The 21,103-nt window shown below is 42.0% G+C and overlaps 1 protein-coding gene across 1 annotated transcript in view; it reads right to left on the bottom strand.

Annotated features, from left to right (window-relative positions):
- MSH4 (mutS homolog 4) overlaps positions 1 to 21,103 on the bottom strand; it is a 76,774-nt gene that overhangs the window by 19,042 nt on the left and 36,629 nt on the right. Inside the window, exons 10-12 of the mRNA XM_061630514.1 lie at positions 18,819 to 18,883; positions 14,584 to 14,753; positions 13,601 to 13,737 (exon numbers count right to left, since the gene is read on the bottom strand). Of these exons, the coding sequence (XP_061486498.1) occupies positions 13,601 to 13,737; positions 14,584 to 14,753; positions 18,819 to 18,883 (372 nt within the window). The remainder of the gene's footprint in view (positions 1 to 13,600; positions 13,738 to 14,583; positions 14,754 to 18,818; positions 18,884 to 21,103) is intronic.

Below are 21,103 nucleotides of genomic sequence, written 5' to 3'. Positions count from 1 at the left end.
TTCCCATAACTAGGCCTTTCTTTAAATAAATATTTTTATAAAGACTAGATAACATACATTTCTGACATTCTGAAGTTGTGACAAAATGAATTATGGGTGTATTTTTAATGTATATTAATGAGTTATGTAGGTTTATTTAATTTGCTGACTATTTTAGATTGAACATTTAGAATTTAATTGGGCTGGGTTGTAAACTAATAAAATTCAGTAAGATAAAATGCGTTAGATAATAAATTGTTTCAGAAATAAAATATTACATAGTTTATAGAAAAAATACCCATGTGTTCAGTGAAGGAAACCAGTTTTAGAACCTTGTGACAAAAAGCAGGTGTTGACTGAAGTGACGGTTAGGAAGTGACAGTTGATAGTTGAGGAGGATTGTACAAGCAGAAGAAAGGTTAATGAATAGGGTTTTAGATGAAAAGGGATATTTATGTTTTTTTTTAAAAAAATGAAACCATGGTAAAATGTATACTAACTTCTGGTGTCTGTTAATAACCTACCAAGGAGGTGACATAATTTCTTTTAGGAAAGGCTTTAGATATGGTAAAAAAAAGCTCCAGATTCAGAGGTGCAATAAAAAGGAAGACTTTGCTGGTGACAACGAAACCAATGAAGAGGAAGTGAAGAACTCAATCTGGATCCAATACCAGGACAAAATAGGCACTGTGTGTGTGACTCGTGTTCATTTTGCTAGTTACAGTTGTGACTTCTATCTTATTGGCCATCTATAGATTGTGTTTGGTATGATTTTTATAAGACAAGAAACACAGTATCTAAGAAATGTATGTGCTTGTCTTTAAGTTCCACAGCCAAAATATTTCTAATGAGGTGTCCCAGGCAGTGTGCACTCCAACTGATAAAAATGCATTGGTGGTCACAATAGTGTCGATACTAGGAATGCAAAACAGCACACCCCAAAGCAAACAGTTATAAGTCAGCCAATAGGAAAAGGACCAGCAGACAGCCATGGTCAGATACAGAAGCTTTGATTGTAAATTACAAACCAAGTGGTACACACCAGATGCAAAATCTGGCCAGCTGCAATGCAGCCACAGTAGCCTCAATATCTTGGGGTAGATGGTGTAGGAATTAGATTTTCCCCAGACAAAGTGTTGATATGCTGACTCACATATCATGTAGTCAGCCATATGAAGAGAAAGAATTGCAGAATTTCCTATCCTTTGCCCTCCTTAAATGGAGCACCTGCTTTCCTGTGCCTTATGATGTCTTGACTATCACCAAGTTTGGGATGGAATGTTTAAAAAGAAAGTAGTTATGCTCCTGGATCTTATACCGAGATTTAAGGTGGTGAGGAGTTGGTAACATGGGGGACAGTTTGTTTCATAAGTCCTTGTGCAGTTAGAGTAGGGCAAGAAACGTGACTGGAATACTTAGAAGGGTTACTTGATTTTGAAATAAAAACCTGAATGAGATTGAAACTAGAAGCCATGTGAACGAGTGGTTTGGCATAGAAATGAAAGTACCTCATGGGTCGAAGAGACTAACATTTTGGCCTGGATATGAACCTGAGATGGTGTCAGAATATTCTGAATCAGAGCTGGTGTGTGTGTGTATCTGACACTGCTGTTACTGTTGCCAGGATATGGGATGAGATGTCAGGTATGGCAGGCACTGGTGTACTAAGTGGAGGTGCTGAAGTAGATGTAGTAATTAGTATTATGGGAATTGTGATAGTGGTAATGATAGCCTGAGTTGTGTCAGAAGTAGCTGGCACTTGGAAACACACAAGAAGCAAATATTGAGGGAGATGAAAGCAGCTTGGGAGGGTACTGTAAAAGGGGTGGCAGAAGTGCTAACATAGCAGGTTGAATAAAGGGAATGACAATCTGTATGATAAAGGAAATAGCAGAGGTACATCCATGGATGTGGAAAAAATGGAGATTCCTTCAGCTGTAGGTGACAGGCCCGGAGCAGCCACTAGACATAACAGGTTAGCAGTACATGTCCAGTAAGTGACATGAAGAAAACCATTGGTTTCCTACCTGAAAGGTAGTTCTGTGTTGCTGGACAGGAACTCACCAGTTTGAGTTATAGCTCCATCTTGTGGTCAAAGGCAGGAAAGACAAGTTGGAAGAAGTAGGGCACTCCCAGAATTCCTCAGTTTGCATCCTCATCAAACTCAAATAGGTTGAAGGAAAAAACAGGCATGCAAATAGTAGACAGCAGATAAATCCCACTAAAGCAAACATATAAGTGAACTAAGGCTGGTTAAGCAATTGAAGAGGACAGCTATAGGGTGGGGCTGATTTCTGTCCAGCAACAGAGAACTACCTTTCAGTTACCTTTCATTTGGTAGGGAACCAACAGTTCTTTCTCTTGTTGCTGGAAAAACTCATCAGCTTGTTCTAGATCTTCTCATGTAGGGAGGGATATATACAAACAAAGGCTGTCCATCAATTCCTGCTGCAGGACCCTCCAACCAAGTGTGGCCTCTATCGATAAGAAAGTGTCCATTTTATAGCATCTAGTGAACAAGCTGGGAGATGCCCAGACCAGAAGGGAGGGCAGGGTAATTACCAAGGCTGGAGGGAAACAGTATCAAATAAATGGTGGCAGCGGTGAAGGGAGATATTTTAACATCGTCAAGTATCCAGAGCAACCCAGGATTGTATGCTTTATAGACAAAGATACAAGGGGGTTGTGGACAGCAAGGGCACCCAGACACAAAGTAACAAGCCATAGGGAGACTAAGGCGGTCTCTAGCAGTATTGTTTACAGGGAGTGACTGGTGGTGCTGCCTAGCAGTGGGATCTTGTGAGATCTGTGCTAGAGCGTGTGAGAGAACAAATAAAAACTGAGATCCTGACAGGTGGTGGCCCTGGAGGGAGTATCACAGGTAGACCCAGCTGAGGGGATCGTCACATGTGGTGGCAAAGTTGGGATACGAACAAAAGGAGAGTCCGGATACAAACAAAAGAGAGTCCCTAAAAAGTGGTGTGACTGTGAAAGGAATAACAAATAAAGATTACTTGTGAGTGTGTGCTAAAAGTGTCTGAGCTCTAAGAAACATGGCTGAGTTCATAAAAATGAAAAGAGAGGAGCTGGTGGAGAAACATATAGCTTTTCATTTACCTCATGAGGGTAAAGGGGTGGATGAATTGAGGGTGGCATTAATAACGTATACATCAATCCAAACCAAAGAACCTGTTAGAGAGGAGACCCCAGAAGGGTGCTCAAGTAATCCTGCCTATATAGAGTATTTAAGAGAGAAGTTAAGATGGGGACGTGAGGAAAAAGATAAGGATAGAGATTGAGATGGTGAAACTGAGAATGGAGACTGAAAGGTTGGAATTAGAGAGAAATTTCATTATGAGGAGACAAGAGAGAGATGAAGCAAAAATAAAAGTTACTCCTAAAGACTTTGCTGTGTATGACCCTGGTCAAGATCCACAAATTTACCTCACAACGTTTGAAAAGGCAGCTCAGATGTGGGGGCTACCTGAAGATAAATACATGCAGTATTTATCAAATTTAATTAAAGGGGAATTGGCTGAGGTGTATCAATATTTCCCCTCAGACAGGCCAGTGACATATGCTGAATTCAAAGAAGCAGTGTTTAAAAGATTTAGACTGGGGCCTGATTACTTCAGAAAACTTTTCAGAAACTGCCAGATACACACAGGGAGGTCTTTCGTGGAGTTGGGAGCAAAACTGATGGACATATTTGAGAAATGGCTGACAAGTGCTAAAGCTCAGTCTGTGGAAGAGGTGAAAAGCCTCATGATATTAGACCAATTGTATCATCAATTGCCATCAGAAATTAGATTGCTGGTCAAAGTTCGTTCCCCTAAGTCTGTGCAGGAGGCAGCAGAACTGTCAGATCATTTTACCTCAAACCGATCTGGTTGGATGGGGAAAACACCAAGAGAATTTAAATCAAAACCAAATAATAATGGCAGAAAAGATGTGGTACCACAGAGAGTAAACCCTCAAATAAAATCAGAAGGGCACAGGACACCTCAGTTTGGGTCTGTGTATCCTAAAAGGGATGAGAAACTCTGCTACAAATGTGGTAAGCCAGGACATCTCCATTTCCAATGTGAAGCTACAAACCCTATCAGTAATCCTGTTCAAGGAAGAGCAGTGAAAAGCGTACTAAGAGAGGGGGAAACAAAGAAAATACAATTCTGTCAAATAAGCTGATCAAATATTCAAGATTTTGACTCAAGCTTGAGAGAAGTATGTGTGCAAGGGGCAAAATATTGGGCTTTGCTAGACACTGGTGCTGCTCAGACCTTACTGAGGCCAGATTTGATAAGATCTGAAGAAATTTTACCTCAGGAAAAGTTGGTAATCCAAGGCGTGAGAGGTGAGCCAGAAAGCATTCCCATGGCCCTAGTGAAATTGAACTGGAGAGGAAAGGAGGAGACTTATAAAGTGGGTATCAATGCCCAGCAACATGAACCTGTAATTTTGGGGAGAGATGTTATGGGATCCCAAGGAAAAATCTATGTGGTGACCAGACAACAACTCGGTAAAGCAGCAGAAGCCATTTTATCCGATGCTGAACAGAACAGGGTGGACCTGTAACTGAGACTGAGGTCGCCATAGCAACCCCTAGTGTGCCTGGAGTGAATGAAACTTTGTTACTAATGTTTTCTACTACAGAAACACAACAGTTCAGGGATGAGTTAGAGAAGGACAGCAGTTTGAATCCAATAAAGGAACAAGCCCTTACACAAATAATCCCATTTACAGAGACCCTGAGGGATCAAACTGTGTGGGAGAATGGTGTACTGTATAGACTATGATTACCTAAAGAGAGAGAGAACTGCTGTGAACCAGTTAAACAATTGATTGTGCCTAGCAAATTCAGACCCAGATTGCTAGACGGCACATGATATTCGTTGTTCAGGGTATCTTGGAATAAAAAAAACAAAGAAAAGGCTGACTGCTCGTTATTATTGGCCAAACATTTCCAAGGATGTCAAACAGTACTGTTCCTCTTGTATGATATGCCAAAAAGTGGGGAAAAATGAGGTAAAAACAAAAGCTCCATTGAAGCCCCTTCCTATTATAGGACAACCATTTTATAGAGTGGGAATAGATTTGGTAGGTCCTTTTTCTAAACCCACAAGGCATGGCAGGAAATATATATTAGTGGTGGTGGATTTTGCAATGAGGTACCCAGATGCTGAGGCTCTGAGATCAGTAGAAGCCCCTGTAGTGGCAGAGGCTTTGCTGAAAATCTTTATGAGGCTGGGTTTTCCACATGAGGTTTTGACTGATCAAGGCAGTGTATTTATGGGAGAAGTGAAGCAATGTATGTGGAAGTGTTGTGGACTGAAGAATTTGAAAACCACCACCTACCATCCAGCAACCAATGGGTTAACTGAAAGGTTTAATGGAGTGCTCAAAGGAATGATAAAAAGTTATGTTCAAGATCACCCACAGGATTGGGATGAATGTTTGGGGTGTTTCTTATTTGCCTACCAAGAAGTACCTCAAGAATCAACAGGGTTCTCGCTCTTTGAGTTAATGTTTGCAAGGAAAGTGAGGGGACCTTTGGAGTTATTCAGAAATTCATGGGAAGGGTCCCTGGAGGAGTATAAAATATCAGTAGTTGATTATGTACTAGACTTTCGCAACAAACTAGAATCTTTGATGGAAGCAGTACAAAGGAAGTTGAGCCAAGCTCAGCAGAAACAAAGTTACTGGTATGACAGAACAGCAAGAAAGCGTGTGTATGAAGTGGGAGATATGGTTATGGCATTCATCCCCAGAAAACACGATAAATTACAAGCCAGTTGGGAGGGACCATACATTATTAGAGAAAAACTTGACACACTGACATATGTAATAACAGCAAATTAAAAAAACGTAAGGTAGTACATGTGAATATGTTAAAACCTTATCACACCAGGGATGCAAAGGTTTTGCAGGTTACCTTGTTCCCTGAAGGAAGTGGTCCTGATTTACCAGACTTAGTACAAGAAAGCAAGGCAGAGGAGGTGGATGACAAGGTCAAAGGGGGAATCCTAAGTGTTCTGAGCAAACATAAGGATCTCTTTAATGTTAGACCTGGTGGAACCAGTGTAGCAAAGCATATTATTGACACTGGAAATCATCCCCCAATTAGATCTACCCCTTATAGAGTGAATGGAAGAGTGTTGGATGAAATCAGAAAGGAAGTAAGAGATATGCTAGAGCTGGGTGTGATTCGGGAATCAATTAGTCTCTGGTCCTCTAGTATAGAGCTGGTACCAAAGAAAGATGGAACAATCAGATTTTGTATTGATTATAGAGCTATAAATAAAATCAGTTCTGGATGCGTACCCCATGCCTAGGGTAGACACCATGTTAGAACTGTTGGGGGCAGCAACAATAATCTCCACAATAGATCTATGCAAAGGGTTTTGGCAGATGGAGTTGGAAGAGCAATCCAGGGCTAAAACTTCTTTTAACACACCTGATGGGTAGTATGAATTTACAACACTACCTATGGGGCTTAGGAACTCACCAAGTTCTTTTCAAAGATTAATTAACACTATTTTAAGAGGCCTGTCAGATTTTGCTGTGGCATACATAGACGATATAGCTATATTCAGCAAGTCAGTGCCTGAACATGTTCAACATTTAACAGCGGTGTCGGAGGCACTTAAAAAGACAGGTTTAACCATCAAAGTAAAAAAATGTCAGTTTGGGTTACATGAAGTAACTTACCTAGGGCATAAGGTGGGGAGTGGAAAGATAACCCCCTTATGGGATAAAGTAGAGGCCATCCAATGTTGGCCTGTTCCCATAAACAAGAACAAGTGAGAGCATTTCTAGGTATGGCTGGATTTTATAGAAAGTTTATAAAGGGGTTTGGAGAAATAGCAACCCCACTGCATGAATTAACGCAGAAAAAGTGTGCTGAGTGCGTGAGATGGGATGAAAGGTGTCAAAAAGCTTTTGACCAACTGAAGCAAGCATTGTGCCAGAGTCCTGTGTTGACAGCTCCAGACTTTGTAGCCTTTTATCGTGGCAATGGATGCGTCTGATTTGGCGCTTGGAGTTGTGCTGATGCAAGAGAGGGAAGGCATCAAGCATCCCATTGCATATCTGAGTTGATAACTGTCAGTGAGAGAACAGAACTACTCATCGGTTCAGAAAGAGTGTTTGGCAGTCGTGTGGGGCCTGGGAAAGCTGCGTCCCTATGTGTGGGGAAGGAAGTGCACGGTCATCGCGGATCATCGCACATTGCTGTGGCTGGACACTATGAAAAACAGCAACACCATGCTACAAAGGTGGTCCTGGGCACTGCAGGAATATCAAGTAGACTTTGTTTTCATCAAGGGAAAGGACAACGTGCTGGCGGACAGACTTTCAAGGCAGACTGCTGATATTACAATCAAGTGATCAAGATGTGAGACTAAAAGGACACTCTACCCCTGAGTGACGGACACTTGTATATAACGTGTCGTATTATTCCTGGGTACAGGAGTAATACTTTGCTTTTTTTAAAGGGGGGGAAATGTGATGTCCCTGTATATTAATATCTGTAAATATGGTAAGTGCGGGTTTATTAAGCGATATACGGTAAGTGACTGAGGAGAGGGGGGAGTACATGGGCTAGAATGCTGGAGAATGCTGGAGAATGTTGGATGATGATTGGCTGAGTGTTTGAATGGCTGAAGGTATAAATGAGAGGATGACAGTTGAGTCGAGGGGAGTTGTTGGGGAGTTGTTGGCGATTGGTTGTGGAGTGCGGATTGGAGTTGGTTGTGGGTTGGATTATATCTGGCTGGTATTTAGGCAGAATATATAAGACTGGAAACATAAAGAGTGACACTAAATGAAACCATACACTTGTTGAACATTCCTAAAGTAATCTTATTTCCTGGTGTTATCAAATAAATACTTTTATTGGTTTACCAAAAGCCTGATCCTTGGCTGGGGATACACAGACCAGAAGGGAGGGCAGGGTAATTACCAAGGCTGGAGGGAAACGGTATCAAATAAATGGTGGCAGCAGTGAAGGGAGATATTTTAACAACATCAAGTATCCAGAGCAACCCAGGATTGTATGCTTTATAGACAAAGATACAAGGGGGTTGTGGACAGCAAGGGCACCCAGACACAAAGTAACAAGCCATAGGGAGACTAAGGCAAAGTCTCTAGCAGTATTGTTTACAGGGAGTGACTGGTGGTGCTGCCTAGCAGTGGGATCTTGTGAGATCTGTGCTAGAGCGTGTGAGAGAACAAATAAAAACTGAGATCCTGACAGGTGGTAGCCCTGGTGGGAGTATCACAGGTAGAGCCAGCTGAGGGGATCGTCACACTGCTCCTCTTACGAAGCGTTTCAGAAGTGGATGGTGAAAAATAGGAGCTGTTACTGGAGCCAATGCCAAGCTGCAGCTTGCTTCTTTAGGGTACTGGGTCTCAGGCCTTTCTTGAGACTATCTTGGAGAAAGGTTAGGACATCAGAAATCTTTGGTTTGTGGAAAAAGATGTCTTTGAAGGAGCACCAAGATGTGAAAGTTTTCCAAGTGGAGGAGTAGATGCGCACTGGTGTTGGGCATCTGAATGGTAGGATGGTGTCAACAACCTCTGCACTGAGGCCATGTTTTCTAAGGTGTCTTTACTCAGTACCCAAGCTGTCATCTGGTACCAGCTTGGGTCCGAATGACAGAGGGTCTTGACAGATGTTGAGGCAGGTCCCATGAAGGGGATACTGCCATGGCTAGAATTTCTGACAGCCAGGAGCATCAAGGCCAGAATGGGGCTATGAGGATCACCCTGGCCTTTTCTTCCCTGATCTTGCATAACTCCCGAGGAAGGACAGGGATTGGTGAAAAGGCTTATAGCAAACCCCTTGGGCCATGGAGATGTTAGAACATCCATTGCTTCTGCTTTGACTAGTGGAACCTGGAGAAAAACTCTTTATCTGATGGTTTTCTGCAGAAGAGAAGTGATCCACCAGAGGTCTTCTGAATTGTGACTGGATTTGAAAAAAGACCTTATGATTTAACTTCCATTCTCCTGCTTTTATTGTCTGGTGACTCAACCAGTCAGTTTGGATGTTCGATGACTTGCTGATGTGTTTGGCAGCCAAAGAAGCAAGATGTAGCTCTGTCCAGTTCGGGAGAAGGCAGGCCTCCACCTGCAGCTCTGTGGCTGACTCCCCTCCCTGTGGATATCAGTCATTTTCAGTCCTGAGAAGGATGTGGGAGAGGTTGAGACGAGGCACGAGAAAATGCAGAGTGAGGTGTGCCGCCCTGAGCTCCAGCCAGTTGATGTTCATCATCTGTTCCACTGGGGACCAGGAATCTTGACTATAGTGGCCTTGACAGCGGGTGTCCCATCCATGGAGGCTGATGTCCATAGCGAGTGGAACCCATGCCGGGTCTCAGAAAGGAAGGCCCTTCTGAAGTTTCTGGAGCTTGGTCCACCAGGTCATTGCCTTTCGGAGATATGGAGCAATGTGAAGCTGAATATGCCAGCTGCAGGCAATGACATTCTTAAACAGAGTAAGAACCCACTGTAATGGGCAAAAATGGAGGTTGGCCCACAGAGTCACTTAAAATGCTAACACCAGTAGACACAGCACTCTTGCCAGACATGAGGTCTGCACATCTAGAGGTTGATAGGGTGAGAGCTGCTGCTCTGATCCTTTGGATTCAGTCATGACAGAGTGAATTCATGCCATTGGCAGTGTCTTGGAGGGCCCTCAGATGAGTTAGGGCCTCAGTGAGTTGCAGATGACATTTCTGTAAATTTACTAGGAACCCATGGCTTTTTAAGCAAAGTAGAGAAACATCAAGATCTTGAAAAACCCAGTGCCTGGATGGACAGCGTATCAACAGGTTGTCCATGTAGGGGTATATATGGATGCCCTGGAGCGACAACGGGCCACCAGGGCAACCATAGTCTTTGTAAGTACCCTTGCTGCTGAAGCCAGGCCAGAGTAGGGCCCAAAACTGGACATGTTGGATTTTGTAGAAAAAACATAGACATTTCTGATGGTCAGGGTGAATAAGTACATGAAGGTACGCCTCCTTGAGTTCCACTAAGGTTAGGAAGTCCTGAGAGTGGAGCATGTGCTTCATTTAAGCTAATGTTTCCATCCTAAACTTCTTGTACATAACTCATTGATTCAGAAATCTGAGATTGAGAACGGCCCTCCAGGTGTTTCTTTCTTTAGGACTATGAAGAATATTGAGCAGATGCTGAAGGATTCATCTGGAGGCACTGGCTTGATGGCTGCCATGGAGAGTAAGTGGAGGATGGCACTCTGCACACTGTGACGTCCCTCTTCTCTGAACAGTTGGAGACTGGAGAAGGAAGAAATCAGAAAAGCAGCCACGCCCAGAGATTTAACTTGTAACCTTGAAGATCCATTTATTGAGGATCCATTTTTCTGTGGTCATAGTTGCCCAGGCTGGAAAGAAGTACTACAGCCGGCCATTGACTTGGGGAGCATTGGTGTCATTGTGATTGCTGGTTCCATCCACCCTTATTGGAGATGGAAGGCTTAGAGCCCTGGTGATACCATGGTGAGTATTAGAACTTGCTCCAGTTGCCTTTACTGGACCTAGCATCTTTGTATCTTGGTGGCGGATGGAAACCACAAAAGGACTGATTTGCTTGGTAAGAGGAATATCTGAGGAAAGCATATCATCTTTATGCAAAGAATCCAAGACCTTTATCTTATCCCAGGATTCCACCAACACACCTTTTCATGCCTTTTCTCCAAAGAGTTTTCCTCCAGTGTAGAGCAGTAAAGGAGTGGAAAATACTATCATAAAGAATAAATTAGAAAAGGCTTGAAGACAATTACGGGATCAAATACTGATTGCAACCACTTTGACAAAGGTTGGAAAGTGAACTGAGGAATTCTGGGAGTGACCTACTTCCCCCAACTTGTCTTTCTTGCCTTCTACCACAAGGTGGAGTTATAACCCAAGCTGACAAACTTCTCTGGCAACACAAGAAGAATCTCTTCATAGCCCCAAGAAGGGTGACACACTATGGTTAATGATGGATGAAGGGAACAGATGGCCTGTAACCCTGACACTACGAATGGGTGAATCAGTCAGTTTTGGTTCTGATTCTCATTTTTCCAACTGTAAATTCAATTCTCTACATTCCTGCAGCAATTTTGTCCCCCCCCAAAAAACACATTTTTCAGGATTTTAATGCAAATTTCTCCTGATAAATTGTTAATAAGTTAATCACATATTTTTGCAATTTCTCCTAATATAATGCATTTTGTTATTTTCACACATATATTCATCTTTATGCACACTTTCCCCTAAAATTTACATTTTTGTAAACTTTGCTTGGAGAACTGCACTGTAAAATTCAGGTAAGTGCGAATTTTGAAGGACAGCTGTATTTCAGTTCTCATCTTGTTTCAGAATGTGCAAACTTGAGATCCGGCTTTAAATGTGAACTAAGTCTAATTTCTCCCCCATCCCTACCTGGCATCACTCCATTAGACAGCATTACGGCACATCACTGTACAGATCTCATTTGTTATAATAAATGTGATCCCCAGGAAGAGCATGGGCCCAGTCTGAGGCCTAAGTATTAAGACACTTGCATTTTACCATTTTGTTGTGAGTGAAAATGAGTGGGTAGTGTGGCTGCCTATAATCTTCTCAGTACTCAAACAGTAACAATCTCCATGCATAGTGGTGAGGAATGATTTTGAGGAGTAGCATAACAAGGAAGGGGGAAGCATTCTGTGGCTGGATTGGTGTAGTAGGTACCTGCACATTGGAATTGATGACTTGAACATCAAAGAAATCAGTGGGACAGCTTGAGACACCATGGTTGGAAGTGGTGCAGAAGACCCTGGACCTTGACTGGACAAAGGGAAAAGTTGCTGCAATTTGTCCAGTATGAATTGAGATGACAAGGTTGATAATATACATGTTAGATGTCAGGGACGCTAAGGTGGCAGAGTCACCAGGCTGGCTCAATCTTGAAAGCCTAGAATGAACTGGATAAAGAGCAAAATTGGGTATTTTTTATGTTGAGGACAATATTTCTTCCCTGCAGTTTTTGTTCTTTGTCCACCTTTTCACTTGCATTCCACCATCACCATACGTCAGTGTTAGGGTTCCTCCCTGAATGGCATATTTATTTACTGCTTCCAGCTACCAATTTTCAAACGACTCTGATCTCTTCCCATCTAGGCAAGGCTACCTTTCCATAGCATGATAGATCCATATTTTCAAAGCATTCTGCTTTTCCAAGTTCTGCATGGACTCCACCTCTTGAGAGAATACCTTGAGACTAAAGGGGCAGATATGCCAGAGATGCCATGAGTGGTCCACCTCTAGCCTAGAGGCTGCAGGCAGAGGTTATACAGTGGAAGGTACTCCTTATGCTTTTTATGGAGTTTGTTAGATATACATCACAGTGAGACTTTCCCATTTTGTGGCCTATATCTTCAAGAGTTTGAAGACTAAACATTTTTGACACTTCACCTCTAACAAAGGGTACAAATGGAACTCGGGGTGCAGAAGGAGATGCGAATGAAACACCAGAAGTCGGTGGTACTGAGCCATGTGGTGCGATTGCTGTGTCCGGGAGAAGGTTACAAGTGGGTGTTGATACTGAACAAACTGTATGTACAGAGCCCAACTCAGTGATTCAGACACTGAGTTTCTCCTACAGTACCACACACAACCAAGTGGAGTGGTTGAGATAAACCTGCTTGGTAAACTTGTGGCAGTCAACACAAGCATCTATTTTGTTGCTGAAGGCAACAATCCTGGCTGTCCATAGTAGGCAGTTTACTACTGCAACCTTTACACACTCAGAGTGGAGCATGCAAGAAATAAAATGCAAAACTAACAGAAAAAAAGGAATAACTAAAAAAAGGAAATAACAAAAAGAGATAGCTCTAGTTTGCTTGGCTCAGTGCTACACCACTGAGCAATGTTATCTTGATGCTGCTGCTGGGACAATCAAAGAAATGAGTGGGAAAATCCATACCTCTGGGCATATGTGTTACACTCAGGAAATGTACTCTGCTGCCAAAAAGCTCTTTAGACCTTAGTTCTAGAATGTTCCAAATTGTGCACTGCAAAAGTCTTCTCATATGTGTGATTGGCAGAGAGCATGACAAAAAGAATATTAAAATGTACTGTTCATAACTATTCACAAGTTTAGGAATCTGTGTGGTTCTTCATATCCACAAATATGTCAGGGAGATGATTCCAGAATTGTAAACCTTTAATTGTAAAAAATCAAAATATTTTCTGATTTCCATCCTGTTTCTCTTAAATGTGTCTGTAGATTGATATTTTGTCCTCTGGTGGCCTTTTCTACCAATTAAACACACTAACTTCTTCAACCCTGTAAGCAATGTGCACCTATTCCAGTTTTAATTTATTCATTGACATAGATGAGCTGATCTATATATGATATCCTAGAACATTTGGCTTCTTTAGTGCCTTGTACAAGAGTACTAATGCTACCCTACACCTATCCCAATATATCTATCAAATATCTATATTTGTGCTGTATGTAACTTCATCATAATTACAACTTAAACTCAAACAATATCTCTGCTAAACATTGTAGTGGAGAAATATAAATCATATTTCCATGTAAGACCCAACAGCTCCAAAATGTGTACCTTGGTAAATTCTGAAGGAAGTTGCCCATTGTGTATCGCTGCGCAGTCAGCACTCATTTGAATAAAAAATCCTCGAGCTGAACTAAAGCTTGTTTTCAAAGGAAGGTTATATTTTTCTGCTAGCTGTGTTATCATTCCTTAATAGCAAGATGTAAAACAGAAACATCCAGAAAAACTAGTGTATATGCACAAGACAGTTCATTGTGGCAATCACAAAAATATTACATGTTTATTACAAAATAGATTAGAAAGCAAACACATACCAAGAAAAAATAAAGCATTTTGATAAAAACAGAGCTTGGAAAAGTTACTTTTTTTGAACTACAACTCCCATCAACCCAATCCAGTGGCCATGCTGGCTGGGGCTGATGGGAGTTGTAGTTCAAAAAAGTAACTTTTCCAAGCTCTGGATTTTAGAAGTTGCCTTCTAATTTTTATAGGAAAATAGTGCTACTTCACCATTAAAAAAACCCAGAAAAAATGAAATGGAATTGGTAATTTAAGTTTCCTTGTCCTTGCAGGAACAGAATTTAACAATGGGACGATTTAGAAACTATCAATAATTATCCAGTTGCAATCAACAGGAGACAATACCTTGGGCAAGACCTACAAGAAGGTGCTTTTAATTATAGATACAGGAGCCCTGAAAAGACTCAACAGTTGTTTGTGTGTTCAGGCTGGACAAGCTGCTACTGCAACTGAGTTTTATTGCCAAAAATCCCTCAGCACAAATCAGGGCTAGAAAAAAATGTAGGAGGACAATAAAGAATAATCAGACTGCAACAATTTGATTCACCATAAAAAATGACTGAACAAAGGATGGAAAATCCAGAGAAAAAGGGCTAATATGTAATCAATCCAAGTTACAGAAATTTCTTCGCCCAATTTGCCTCACACAGAAGTCCTTCACACTTCATATATTCTGGCAAATTTCTGTAGATTTTTCTAAACACCTAAAATTAAATACCTAAATAACTAAATACCTGCAATATCATCCACAATCTCAGTATATGTTCTTCGTGCTATGTCCAGATATTCATTTATATTAGGTTTTACTGCATAGCATTTCTGAGTTCTCATATTCAAGCATCCTTTTGTATATCTTGTATCATCATTAATGATAGTTTTAATCTTCTCAAGTATGATTCCAAACCTAGAAATATATAAAATTATGGCAATGTCTATGCCATATTTTACAAACATTATAACTGTCTTTATTTTTTTGCAACATTATTGCAATTGTCTTTACAGCAACAAATCCGACAGACCTTGCTAGCATAGTGCGTAACTCAAGCAGCTTATCAACAATCACATTTTACAAATGTATGAGCAGAATACAGTGGTTACTTAAAGCACGTCATTATTGCAATTGTCTTTTATTGTTCACCACAGCTTTGCTCACTATTGACACCCTTTTCCCAGAGTCAGCAGTGGCCAACCCTAACAATTCTTAGGCTGTTTCTCTCAACAAATTGGCCCATTTCTAGATTCAGGCCAGGATTGATAAATATCAGACCTACGTTTACTAGAAAGACATATCTTTTGGGATATTTTCTCCATCATGGGTTGCTTGGCATTTAGGGATTTAAGCAGCCAATGTCTACATTCAGGGGAACATGGGAACACCACTGGCTATATTGTGACCCACGTTGAGGGGGGAGGCATCGATGAAGGCGACACCGACATCGAGTACTGGGGTGACAAACTGGGGATAGGGATTAGCAGCAAGGAGAGTTCGTAGTGCACCCTGTCCCGTCACTGACAGTTCAACTCCTCTGACCCTGGCCCCACTGCTGAAGCGCAACCTGAACTGTCAGAAACTGCAGTGTTAGAGACTGCATCATTAGACACACCTTCTTCATCAGCACTGGAGGCACAACCTTGTCAACCTGACGTTCCCCAGCCAAGTGCCCCGCAGCTTCTCATGCTCGAGTAGGCAATCAGCCCCCACTAGTTGGAGGGGGAAACTAAGATCCAACCACCATTGCCCCGCGCTCAGAGGCATCAGCAGCAGGAAATTCATTTCCGCACGAAAGCCAAGCCTACATAAGTTGACTCGGGAGGGGCCAGTTGCTGAGTCAACATCTGTGAGATACAAAGTAATGCTTAGTCAGAGCAGCCAGGGCAAAAGTTCTTAGAAAGTGTAGTTAGGTTAATGAGGCACACTGCTTTTGATGTAACTGTAACTTTAATAAAGAGAGAAAAAATCACAGCCGCGACTGAGACTGGGTCTTTCGACTTCAGGCAGGACAGGCTACCATTTAATCATGCATTTGGATGTCAGTATCACCTTAATCTCAGCTTTGGAATTTTGGTCTGACAATACAGCATGGTTATGTAGTGAAGAAAGGAGAATCACTGTCCTCCCTTTCTTTGGCATATAATTTTCAAATCTTCCTGAAAACCAAAAATGCTGCTGTTGACACTTTTGGATTTGTGGTAGGACCTCTGGGGGAATTTCTGGTTTGTTTCTTTTCAGTGTGCCAGCTAGAGTTCCTTGGCTAGTGGTACACTGGTAAAAAAAAAAGTTATTAGTTGTTACATCCCATACAGAACCCTATAGATGCATTGTTATTTTCTCAACCACTGTCTGACCTAGGGTTTAAGTTGCAGGTGGAACTGGCTGGCTATAAAGATGCCTGAGGACAACCCTCAACAATACATTTTGCAAAGATCTTTCTGTGAGCAGAAGACACCTGTCATCTAAAGGTCCTGCACTGTGAGGTATCATTAAATCTGGCAAAATGCTGAAATGAGGGTGCAGGTTGTTTGCAAACAATTGCAGATGTAATTGGATCATAGTGACTGCAAAAGACAGTAAGTATTGCACAAAATGATAGCTAGGATAAAAACCCCACCGTTCTGCTACGTTACAAACAAGATTTGCATAGGAGTTGCTGGCACATCACTGGTCAATTCATACCTCATCAAGGCTGAGGAATACCTGGAGCACAAGTTGTAGAAGACCAACATAAATGTTTAGAATGTTTTGTAATGCTGTTGGAAAGCATTTGACCCTGTCAGGCCCAGGATGCGACTCAGGAACCAGACCAAAGGTTGTAGTTAATTCGTGTTTTATTAGAGTAATGTCCAACAAAGACTGCGCTTTCTCATGAAGCAATACAGGGATACAGGTCCTGCGACATTGGGAGAAAGTTGACAGAGCAAGGGGCTGCTTCCCGCCTGTTCTTTAAGAAGGGGCTAAACGGGCGCGCAACCTTTCGCTCCTCCTTAACTCCCCCTCAGGTACTGCCCGCCTTCCCCCCCTTCTCTCCTGTCTTTTCAACCGTCTGCGTGTGCGTGGTGAGGGGGGAGGCATCACCTCCTCCTCTTCTGAAGTGTCCGATTCCCCTATGGGTGATAAAGGAGGAGCTGAGGGTAAACCATCTCTCCGCCTTTCTGCTGTGATCAGCCCTCCCTCTTGCTCTGAGCTGCGGAGAAGGGAGGGCCTGGGAATGTCTGGGGGGGATTCTAAAACTTCAAGGCTCTCAGGCTCCCCGTTGCCAGGCGACCCTATCTCTGGCATGTCCTCTGTTTCGGCTTCGCTCCACAGAGGGTAAGTTCCTCCCTCCTCCCTCTGCCAGCCATTTGAATCCTCTTCTGACAACCCCCCAGGAGCCCAGCTCATCCTCCCGACAGACCCCAATAGAGGATTACATAATCTTAAAGCAGCCTTTTCCAACCTTTGGGTCCCCAGATGTTATCGGACTACAATTCCCATCATTCCTGACCATTGGTCATGTTGGCTGGGGCTGATGGAAGTTTTAGTCCAACAACATCTGGGGACCCAAAGATTGGGAAAGGTTGTCTTAAAGCATTTGATTCACAAGTACTACTGGTAGATATAGTGAGACTCAAAACAGAATGAGCACTTTGAGATTCAATTACTCAATCAAAAGGGGGGGGAAAGAATTTTTACCATAAATGTTCTGTTCTGGAGAGAGTAAAAAGTGTGTTCAAGATCCTTTGGTAGAAAGCAGGACCAGTTTGGAATCTACTTGGAATCTCAGCTGGGTGCTGAATGTACGTATGGATCCTCCTTTTTAGTCCATGGCTAAAATCCCACTAAGAGCGCTCAGTCTGAAGGTCCTTTTCTAATTACCATTACACAGGCCAGGAGAGTTTCAGAGCTGGGGGCCTTGCTTCTAATGCAGAGCGTTGCATATTTCACAAAGATAAATCGTTCTTTACTCAGACCATTCCTTTATCCCCAAAATAAATTCTATGTTTCACAGCTCACAAGAGGTGGTTGTCCCATTTTTTGTCCCAATCCAGTGCATCTTCAGATGTTATCGCACTGCCTAGATTTTGTATAGCAGTCCAGTTCTATTTGGAGAGAACTGCAGCCCATAGGAAATCAGAGTCCCTTTCTGCATCTTTTCAGGAGGCCTCCTTAGGTAAGAAACTCTCAAAAACCATTGTAGGTAGATGGGCTGCAGCTGCATATCCAAGGCCTTGAAGTCCATGTGTAAATCATCACCAGATGTGATTACAGTTCATTCAGTAAGGGGAGCAGCAGCCTCTAGTTATTCAGATCAGGGCTCCCTTAGATGAGATCTGTAAAACTGCTACCTGGACTTCATTACAAGATTAATCTGACATCATCCAATGTGGCCCTTGGCAAGAGAGTTTTATAGAGGAATTTGTCAATTTAAAAGGCTACACTGAAAACACTTCCTAGTTTGATGGTAGTTTTCTATATCCTGGGGGGACCTCAAATGCTGTCCTTGCTCTGCCAGAAAAACAGGAATTTTCTTACAGTAAATGTCCTATTCTGGAGAGAGTGAGGAGGACATTTGACCCACCACTTCTCAGGCATGTTGGTTTCATTCTTTTGAATGTGGGGAAGTAACTTGGTTCCTGAAATTGTCTCCATCCTTTCTTGCATTGTTTTAATTCTGTTTTCTTCTTTAATGGGATGTCTAGTATTCTTTTCCCTAGTATTCTTTGTTTCTAACTAATCAAGTTGGTTGTTATTTTTCAATGAGGTTCCTGCTCTTCCAGTCAATCTGGAAGTTGGGTCCCTCTCCCTATAGAGGAGTCAACTTGCAAGCTGACCCTGCCTCTTACCGTAGGAGGGACAATCCCAAAGGATCTCAAACAACCTCCTTCGTCTACCAGAGAAAATAAAATGTAACCTTTTTACAAATATAGAATGCAACAAATAAAAATAAGAGTGCCAAACGATATAAATTAAAATGTATTTATAATACAGTACCTGTTGTCTTCCAAAGAACTATAATAAGCCTTTAACAATGGTGTTTTATAGTTTTTTAAAGCGTCCTGTTAAAAACATGAAAAATTTACATATTCAAATGTAGAGAAATACTAATGAATTCTATACCATTTAATGTATTTAGGTTTGACTGAAAATACAGCTAATAAAATCTGTTGATGTTAGTTTATTATCTAAAACTAGATACTTTCTGTATGATGAACGTATCGAAAGTCATCTTGGCTTTTAAACAAAATAAATGCAAAAAATCTAAAAGTTAGGGTTTTACCCTCTTGGCTTGTTATTTATACTAATCGGCTTAGAATTCCAGATATATTCCATAACCATAAAAATGTTTTGTATAAGATAGAATTTAATTAGTTTCCGATTTTAATTAGTTCATTTAAAATATTTGCAACCTGTCTCTTAATCAAAACTGACTCATGCAGCAGCTAACAATAAATCATTAATAACTAAAACAAACAAAATATGATAAAAGATTAACAGCATTGACTCACTGGGTGCTCTCCAATGTCTCACAAGCAGACTTCCATTTGCATGATGAGACTACCCTTTTCTCTCCTCCCCACACTCTCAAGAGGAGTCTCCTAACCTCCTGGAACAGAATGGGGGGAGGTGCAGGGGGCTGCATGGGGGAGAGGAAACCTGTTCTGCCAGTGTTGTCCATTACACTGGCAGTTGGACACCATTAGGTTTCACCCATTGAAAAACAGGGAAAAACAATATTAAGCTAAGCAGAGAAAAAGCACTGGTTTCAATTATATACTAATAGAGATCTCAACTCTCCAAGTGCCAGTCCTTATATAGCCAAAACAACAACACCCAAACAATAGGCTTTGGGAAACCCCAAAGTTTGCAGGAGTGCACAAAAATCTTTAGGGAAAGCAATTCTTGAGGGGAAAAGCCCCAAAAACAGTCAAATGAAAACTGAGCATGCTCAGAGCACAGAATGATGACACTAGGTTAAATCCAGTTAAGTTCCTTTGCGACAGATTCCAGTCTTTCATGAGGAAAAATGGGGAAGGAGGTGATTTTCACAAATTCCTTTTTCTTCTGCAGATCCCTGCACCACCTCCCATGTGTTCCAAAGGGTCTTTCAATCCTCTGCAGCAGATGTCTGGGGGGGGGGCAGGGGGCAGCAGAGAGATGGGTAAGTCAGGTAAACACTCCCCTTTTCTACTCACAGAAGGCTCCGCTGAATCAAAGAACTGTCTCTCAGTGGAGAAAAACAAATGGATACAACCCTGACTGTTGTTGGGAACAGAAAAACCAGAGGTGGGGGGATGGAATGCCTGGAATCCTGAACAGAAGCACTCCAGTTTGTTGCAGATTCTACATGTCTCTTCTAAAAGGCTGAAAAAATGGATAAGAACATAAGAGCCCTGGTTCAAACCAAAGACCCATCTACTCCAGCATGCTGTCCTCACAGCGGCCAATCAGATGCCTATGAGAAGCCCACAAGCAGGACATGAATGCAAAGGCACTCTCCCCACTTGTGAGCAGGGCTGTGGAGTCAGAGTTGGAGTCATGGAGTTGGAAGCAATTCTGGGTGGAGTCGGAGTCAGAAGCAATTTTGGGTGGAGTTGGAGTCGGTAGAAATGTACTGACTCCGACTTCAAAATAAAATTAATATTAATTTATTAATACATTAATATACATTTGCCATTTATGAAGGAGTAGGAGTCGGAGAGTAGAAAAATAAAGGAGTCGGAGTCGAAGGTTTGACATACTGACTCCATAGCCCTGCTTGTGATTCCTAGTAATTGGTATTCAGAGGCTATAGTCTCAGATACGAGAAGTAGTGTGCAGGTCTGTGTGTCAACAGTATACTGATGCCATTTCACTCAAAAACTCTGGACATCCTCTCTCAGTGGTTTCATGCAATGTTAAACAGTATACGGGACAAGATGAAACTCTTTGTGACCCCAATGTATAAACGTCACAGAGCTAAGTAGCAATCCCCCAGTAAACACCTTTGGAAACTGGCTAGCCAACTACTGGTATGATACCCCAATTCTCATTTTGGCCGCCATGGTCGATAATATCAAAAGCACTGAGAGGTCCAAAGAAAAAACAAGCACACTACCTCTGTTGCTCTCCAGAAAAGGTCAGTCATGAGGGTAATCAATGCTGTTTTAGTCCCAAAGCCAGGCAGGAATATGGATTAAAATGCATCCAGAATCTAGACCAGCCTTTCCCAACCAGTGTGCCTCCAGATGTTGTTGGACCACAGCTCCCATCAGCCTCAGCCATTGGCAATGCTGGCT

This window comes from Rhineura floridana, chromosome 6, assembly GCF_030035675.1.
Source record: "Rhineura floridana isolate rRhiFlo1 chromosome 6, rRhiFlo1.hap2, whole genome shotgun sequence".
Lineage (NCBI taxonomy): Eukaryota > Metazoa > Chordata > Lepidosauria > Squamata > Rhineuridae > Rhineura > Rhineura floridana.
Note: the sequence above shows the minus strand (reverse complement) of the source record. Positions and strands in the feature narration are given on the sequence as shown.